The following is a 7936-nucleotide window of genomic DNA, read 5'->3' on the forward strand; positions in this document are numbered from 1 at the left end:
CTGCTGCTGGAACCCAATAAATGTCTCTGATCCTCAAATGCTACTGCCAGAGTGAGGGAAACTGGGGACAGGCACCCACCGAGGAGGCTCTGGGTGCGGGGACTTACCGGGGGGTGGGAGGGCTGTGGGGATTGGGATGGGGGACACCTGGTGAGGGGAGGATTTGTGGGGTGAGGCCCCCCCAGGGTGGCTGGTTCTGGGGAAATTTCAGTCAGGGGCAACCACAGGGGGCTCAGGGGAGAACGAGTGGGTGCATCCGGGAAGTTGATGGAAAGAGTTCAGGGGTGAACCCATTACTGCAGACCAGGCCTCGAGGGGGCGGAGCTTAAAATGTCCCTTTTATAAGGTGGTGTTTGAGGGGCAGGGCCTAAGGGGCCGCTTTTATAGTGGTGGGGTCATTTTGAGGGGCTAGGGATTAGGAGTTTGCTTTATGGGAGGAATCAATGCATCAGGAGGCAGGGATTCTAGGGGCAGGGCCTACGGGTCCCTTTTATAGAGGATGGAGGGCTGCCTGCAGGGGCGGGGGGCAGCGTTCCCCTTTATAACAGCCGAGCGGTCGGTGACGGGCAGGGCTTAATGAGAGCCAGGGCTTTGAGTCCCCTTTGAAAGGGGGCGAGCTTCAAGGGGTGGGGTTTTAGGGGTGTCGGTTTTGCGGGGCGGCGCCTAGGGTCCACTTTTATACTTGCCGGGGGCGGGGAGGTGTAGTGGCTGTCGTGGTGGGTTGTGCGTGCACGACCTGCAAGGGGCAGGACTTGAGCTCCATAGGGCGTGGTTTCGGGGGTTCCCAATATAGGGGCTCTACAGCCACCCCCGGCGGGCCATGGCGGCTGCGGCGCTGCTGCTGTTGCTGCTGCTGCTGTTGCTGTCGCTGCTGCTGTCGCTGTCGTCACTGTCGCTGGCGGCGCTGCTGCGGCGGGACGATGGGCGCGGCCCGCGCTGGGGGGCGCTGCACCTCTTGCACCCGCAGGGGGCGCTGCACCTGAGCCGCCTGGCGCGGCGGCACGGGCCCGTGCTGCGCCTGCGCTTGGGGGACCGCGGTGAGTGGCGGGGCGCCCGAAAACGGACGTGCCCCGAATCTGCCCTGGGGCTCGAGATTCCCCCCCAGACCTCCCTCTCCCCGGCCCTTAGGGACTCTCCGAACCTCCAACCCTGCCCTTTCCCCCTGCCGTTGGGACCTCCCCAAACTTCAGACCTCTCCTCAAACCCCCCAGATCTTTCCTGAGGCCCTAACCTCCCGACGCTCCACCCAAAACCCCACCCCAGGATTCACCACTTGGTTTGGGACCCCCCAGTTTTGTGTCCCTCTTCAGCTCCTCCTCTTCCCTCCAGACGTGCTGGTGCCGAGCTCGGTGGGGACCATCCGTGAGGCGCTGGTCCGGCACTGGGGGGACTGGCTGGGCCGCCCCACCAGTTATCTGGGTATGGGGGCAGGGGAGGCCGGGTGGGCTATGGAGGGGTGGGGTAGGAAGGGTTCCTGTGGGGGTTTGGGGAGTCACTATGGAGTGCGTGGTAGGGAAGCCCTTTGGGGAATTTGTAGTGAGTCGCTGTGGGATTTGTGGGGTTCCCTGTGGGGCTTAGGGTGTCTCTAAGGGCTTGGGGAGGAGGGGCTATGGGATAGAGAGTCCCTATAGGGTTTGAGGGGGTCCCTATGAGATTGAAGGGTTTGTTATGGGATTTGGAGGGCATCACTATGTGGTTGGGGATATGGCTACTGGGAGGGGGTGGTGGCACTTCTGGAGGTGTGGGTTGCTTATAGGGGCTAGGGCAGTCTCTGGAGGTCTCTGCTCCACCAGACACACCCTTCAGCCTCCAGGGTTCCTGGTGGAATTAGGGGGGGTCTTATTTAGGAGGTGGCTATGGGTTTAAAGGAGGCTTTATGAGCTAGAGGGGCCCTGCAGAACACCCCTGGTGTGATGGAGGCGGGTCCCTATAGGGGCTGAGGGGGGATTTCTGGGGGTCCCTGACTCCCCCTGCCCAACGCCAGGGTCGCTGGTGTCACGGGGGGGCCGGGACCTGGCACTGGGAGGCCCCTGCCCTGGCTGGCGGCGGCAGCGAGGAGCAGTGCGGGGGGCACTGGCACAGGCTGGGGGACGTCTCGGGCCCCTCCTTTGGCTGCAGGGCCAGGAGTTGTGTGAGGTGAGACCCTTAAACTGACTTCTTCCCAAAGTGATCCCCCTGCAACCCTGACACCCCCAAAACTGATTCTCCTTGCAATAATATTGACCAGGAAAACCCTGCCCCCTGCACCCCAAAACCGATACCTTAAACCCCATTCCCTTCACCCAAACCCCACCCATACACCTTAGCCATGCCCCTTGCGTCTGAAAACTGCTCCCCCAAACCATGTCCCCTGCACTTAACCCCCACTCTCTGCATCCCAAACCTGATCCCCAACCCTGCACGCACACCACACTCCCTGTCCCCCAAAACAGACCCACCCAAATCTCACCCTCTGCACCTCAGAAGGGCATTATCCCTGTGAATCCCCAGAACTCCCTTAGAGTTCCCCACTTCTCTCCTGTGATCCCCCCTAAACTACCCTTAGACTCCCCCTTTAGCTCCCCCAGGGCTCCCCTTAACCCTCCTCTTTCCCCCAGGAGCTGCGTTCCCATGGGGAGGCCCCTGTGGACCCCTTTGAGGTGTTCACCTTCCATACCTGCAGCACCATCGCACGCCTCCTCTTTGGGGACCTGGTGGGGATTTGGGGGGGCCCCAGGATGGAGGGGTTTGGGGGAGGACCCCAGCTTTTATGGGGGCCCAGGGGTTTGGGGCGGACCCAGGAGATTGTGGAGGGGGTGTCTAGCTGTTTGGGGGAACTGAGCAATTTGTGGGTGGGTGGCAGGGGTTTGGGGGCACACGGGAGTTTGAGGGGACCAGAGTGTCTGAAATTGGGTGTCTTCTGGGGCTTGTGAGAGAACTCGAGTACTGGACAGTTCACAGGTGTGTCCTCCTCCAGGTGCCCCCTCCAGGGGAGCTCCGGGCCTTCTCCCGCTGCTTGGGGGAGCTGCTGCAGGTTTGGGGGCGCAGCAGCGTACGGGCGCTTGATCTGCTGCCCCTGCTGCGGGTAAGGCTGGCAGGTCCTATGGGGCTGTGGCCTTTTTGCTGCATGAGGGTCTATGGAGCCCAGGGCTCTAGAGCCTTATAGGGGCAGTGAGGGAACTGAGGGGGCTACAGGGGGGCTGTGGGCCCGTGGGAGGGCTGTAGGGCCCTGGGAGGGGCTATGAGTCTCAGGGGGCTTATGTGGCCCATGGGAGGGATATGCCAGGGGTTATAGTGTCTGTATAGGGCTAGGGGAAGTGTTACAGGGTCTATATGGTGTTGGGCAGCTTTGTGGGCCTGGGAGGGGCAGTGGTGGGGGCTCTATAGGGCTAGGGTGGTCCATATGAGGTAAAATGTCTCTATGGAGCTGAGGGTGTCTATAGGACATTGGAGTGGTCTGTATGGCCCAGGGGAGCAGCCATAGGGTTTCTCTGGGGCTCAGGAGACTTACACGGTGTCTCTGGGGGAGGGGGTGTCTCTCTGAGGTCAGGCGTTCTTTGGGGGTTGAGGGTCCCTATGGAGTCCCTATGCCCAGGCCCTGCCCAACCCAGGATTGCAGAAGCTGCTGCAGCTTGTCCAGCACCGTGACACCTTCGTGGAGGCCCAGATCCAGCGGCACCAGGTGGGGAGGCCTGGGGAGCTGGGGGGCAGCCAGGGATTCGGAGCGGTCTGGTGGGAGCAGAGGGTCAGGGGAGACCCGGGGGTTTGGAAAATACCTGGGGGTCTGGAAGGAGCCGGGTTCTGGGTGGAAACCAGGAGTTTTGGGGGGGTACCCAGAGGCACGAGGGGACCTACAGATTTTGGGGGAAACAGAGGTTTGGGGGGACCCAAGGAGACAGGAAGACCCGAGGGTCTGGAGGGGATGTGGGGTTGGGGGAGGAACCGGGGGTTTGGGGGGACTTGGGGGTTTGGAAGGGACTCCCGTGTTTGGGGGCAGCTGGGGATCAGGAGAACCCCCCCCAACATGTGTCATCCCTTTGCCAGGCGTGCCCCTCCCCTCCCCCGGACACAGTTTTGGGGGCGCTGCTGGGGCATAATTCTGGGGCACGGGGTGGCCCCCTGAGCCCCCCCCGGCTGCACATGGCGCTGGTCGACCTGTTCATTGGGGGCACTGAGACCACGGCGGCTGCTCTGGGCTGGGCTGTAGCCTTCTTGCTGCATCGCCCTGAGGTGAAATGCATGTCCCTCCATGTCTTCCATGCAGCACTGGCAGGTCCTGTGTGTCCCCATTGGTCCCATATCCCCACCCACATCCTGTGTGTGTTCTGTATGTCCCTCATGTTCCCTTCTCCATGGGCTTCCTACTGCCCTGCCGCCAGATGACATGCGTGGGCACCATGTGTACAGTCCCAAGGCTCCACGTGTGTCCCTGGGGGTCCCATATCCCCACCTGTGTCCTACATGTCCCACATGTACTCCTCCCCATGGCTGACACCATGCCCTTGCACCACCCTGAGGTGCCACATGCATGTCAGGGCCACGTCCAAGTCCCTGTGCACGTTCGTGGAAGGGAGTCGGGTCCTCACATACGTTCCCCAAGAGGGTCCCATATCCCCCACCCGTGTCCCGTGCATCTCCTGTGGCCACTAGTGTGCGCCCACCCTGTCCCGAGATGCCACACGGATGTCACAGACATACCAGAGCTGTGTCTGTGTCCCCACATGGCTCCTTGATTTGGGGTTTCCACAGAGAGGTGGCTCAGGGTCTGGGGATAGAGGGTCTCAAGAGATATGTCTGGGGGCTCAGGGGTGTCCTCAAGGAGGAGGGAGGAGCATGTTTTTTAGGGGGTTGGTGGATCCCAGAGCAGTCTGGGGGGTTGGGAGGAATCTGGGTGTTTAAGGGGTTCCCCAAGGGAGAGGGCCAGGTTTGGGGATGGTCTGGGGTCCCAGGGCCAGGTTCGTGAGTTCAGGAGGGTATGGGGTTCTAGGCAGTCCCTCTGTCACCCCATTGCCACTGTGTGCCCCCCGGGATGCCCCTCTCCTCTGACAGCCCATGACAGACATGGCACACTTGTGCTCTACCTGTGCAGCTGCAGGCACGGCTGCGGGCAGAGTTGGAGGGTGCACATGGACCCCCTGGGCCGGGGGACATGGGGCGCCTGCCCCTTCTTCAGGCCACCGTCAGCGAGACTCTGCGGCTGCGGCCCCCTGCACCTCTGGCGCTGCCCCACTGCGCCCTGCGCCATACCAGGTGCCGAGACAAACCAGCACAGGCTAGTGTGGGGGAGGGATGCTGGGAGGAGCTGCAATGAACCAGTCTGGGTCAGGGGGAGCTGAGAGGAGCCATTACAGACCAGTAAAGGACCACTTGATATCACCAGTAGGGTCCACAAGAACCCAGCAGAGCCCATTAGACCCCAGTGAGTCCCACTAAGACCCATCAGGTCCCAGTATGGCCCCAGTAAGACTCCAGTATACCGATAGGTGCTGGTAAATCCCAGGAGGTCCCGGTAGAAGTAGGGCTGCAGTAGACCCCAGTAGACCGGTATGGCCCAGTAAGTCCCTGTAGGACCCAATAGGCCTCAGCTGACCCCAGAACATCCCAGCAAGACTAACCAACACCCAGTAGATCCTAGGAGACCCCACAATAGTCCCAGTAGGCCCCAGCAAAGCCCAGAAGATCCCAGCAGGAGTTCCCAGGATATCCCAGTAAGTCCCAGCGTGGCCCCATTAAACCCCAGTAGACATCCAGTAGCCCCCAGAAAAGCTCACTATGGCTCCAGCAGTTCCCAGTGAGCCCCAGTAGACTCCAGTATGGCCCCAGTAGACCTCAGCAGGCACCCAGTAAATACCAGAGAGCCCCAGTATGGGCCCAGTATACTCCAACAGATACTCAGTAACTCCCAGTAGTAGCTACCGGATCCGAGTATGGACCGTGTAGACACAAACAAACATCCGGTAATACCTAGTAGCCCCCAGAAAGCCCCTGTATGGCCTCAGTAGGTCCCATGCATCTTTCAGTAGTCCCCAGCAGACCCCAGTCCATCTCAGTGCCCCCTGTCCCCTTCCAGTCTTGGGGGGCTCCCCGTGGTGGCTGGCACCGTGTTGGTCCCCAACCTGCTGGCAGCCCAACAGGACCCTGACATCTGGCAGCACCCTGAGGTCTTCCTGCCCGGTATGTGGGTATGCCTGCACTCACAGGTCCCCCCCGCCAAACTCCTGGGGTCTCCTCAAACATCAAACTGGATTTCACCAATCATGGGGGTTCCCCTGACTCCTGGGTATCCTGGGAACACCTTGGCGTCATGAGTGCCCCCCTGATGGCTGAATCAGCCCAAACCCATACCCCCTCCCCCAAACCTGCGGTTCTTCCCACCATCCCCATCGCCCCCCCCCCCCCCCCCCCATTTATCTGGGTACCGCCCAAAACCTGCGGGTCCCTCTGTTCCTCGCCTCTATTTACCTCCCACCAAACCCTTGAGATCCCCCTCAGGTGTCTGAACCCTCCCCAGACATGTGAATCCCCTCTGACGCCCTGGGGTCACCCTCGAGCCTCAGGGTGCCTCCAAGCCCCTGGGTCACCCCAAACCCCCATGTCTCTTTTCTGAAACCCGGGGTCCAACCTGGGGAACCCCCAGGTTCCCTCTAAACTTGTCGGCCCACCCATCGTCCCAGCTCCCCTCGAAAGCCTGTGGGTCTCCCCCATCCCCGCGGAGCCCCCTCAAACCCGATCCGTCTCCCTCCAGAGCGGTTCCTGGCCCCGGGCGCCCCCTCGCGGTCGCTGCTGCCGTTCGGCTGCGGGGCGCGCTCGTGCCCGGGGGAGGGTCTGGCGCGGGCGGAGCTCTTCGTGTTCCTGGGGCTGATCCTGCGGGAATTCCGTCTGGAGCCGGGCCCGGGGGGACTGCCGGGGCTGAGGGGGTCGCCGGGTACGGTGTTGCGCTGCCCCCCCTTTCGCCTGCGCATGGTGCCTTGCCAGCCCTCGGGCTCACCCTGACCTGACTCCAACTGGCCACTTTATTACTTTTCCTGAACACTCTATGATTCACTTGACTTTTTCTGACCCTTCCTGAACACACCTGACTTCACCTGACTCTGTGTGACACTGCCTGAACCTGGCTGACCTTGACTCCCTGACTGACCCCACCTGACCTCGGCCTCACCCTTGCCAGCCCTATGCCTCACTTTGACACTGGCTATGACTCCAGCTATGACCCTAGCTAACCCCATCTAGCCCTGCTTGAACGCTGCGTGACTCCATCCCAACTCACCTGACCCTTACTAACCACACCTGACCCTGCCTTGTCCCTGCCTGACCCCCAGGTGGCCCCATTCAACACCCCAGATGCCAGGGTCAATGCAGTGTGGGAGGGCCCCATTTTCCTCCTCCCAATAAAATTTATACTTTTGACCCCATCCCGGAAGTTCCGTCTCTTTCTGGGACCCCCACAAAACCTCCGGAACCCCCGAAGCCCAGCCCTTCCCACACCCTGAGTGGCCACACGGCACCCACCACAGCCGCAGCCCTCGGGACAGCATTAGGGGATATCGGCCTGGCTGATCTCCAGCTCTCCACTCCGCAGAGCCCCTCCCCGGAGAGGCTGGGGTCCAGGTTGGGGTCCCAGCCCTGCGAGACACAGCAGCGTGTGCCTCACGCGGGACTATCTTGCGCGGTGCTCAGGTTCTATATCACCCGCGGGGGTTCTAGACTATCCTGCCGGGTACTGAGCGGTACTGAGGTTCTAGATCGCCCTGTGGGTCCTGAGGATCTACCAGAAGGTGCTGGATCCATCCGAGGGTGCTGAGCGCCTTCCAGAAGGTGTTGGATGCGTCCCGAGGGTGCTGAGCGCCTTCCAGAAGGTGCTGAGCGCCTTCCAGAAGGTGCTGGATGCGTCCCGAGGGTGCTGAGCGCCTTCCAGAAGGTGCTGGATGCGTCCCGAAGGTGCTGAGCGCCTTCCAGA

The 7936-nt window shown here is 61.6% G+C and overlaps 1 protein-coding gene across 4 annotated transcripts; it reads left to right on the plus strand.

The window, feature by feature from the left end:
• Positions 1–781: 781 nt before the first annotated feature.
• LOC131589758 (steroid 21-hydroxylase-like) lies at positions 782–7381 on the plus strand. 4 transcript variants are annotated; one of them, XM_058859544.1, is made up of 10 exons: positions 782–1037; positions 1330–1419; positions 1985–2136; positions 2598–2693; positions 2957–3064; positions 3575–3661; positions 4024–4209; positions 5069–5229; positions 6050–6153; positions 6725–7381. In XM_058859544.1, exons 1-10 carry the CDS (start codon positions 821–823, stop codon positions 6970–6972), a joined length of 1449 nt encoding a protein of 482 aa, XP_058715527.1. In that variant the 5' UTR covers positions 782–820; the 3' UTR covers positions 6973–7381. The 4 variants fall into 4 exon arrangements, with proteins under 4 accessions (XP_058715527.1, XP_058715529.1, XP_058715528.1 ...); XM_058859546.1 differs by lacking the exon at positions 4024–4209; XM_058859545.1 differs by lacking the exon at positions 2598–2693.
• Positions 7382–7936: the final 555 nt, after the last annotated feature.

The sequence above is a fragment of the Poecile atricapillus genome, chromosome 29 (assembly GCF_030490865.1).
Source record: "Poecile atricapillus isolate bPoeAtr1 chromosome 29, bPoeAtr1.hap1, whole genome shotgun sequence".
Classification (NCBI taxonomy): domain Eukaryota; kingdom Metazoa; phylum Chordata; class Aves; order Passeriformes; family Paridae; genus Poecile; species Poecile atricapillus.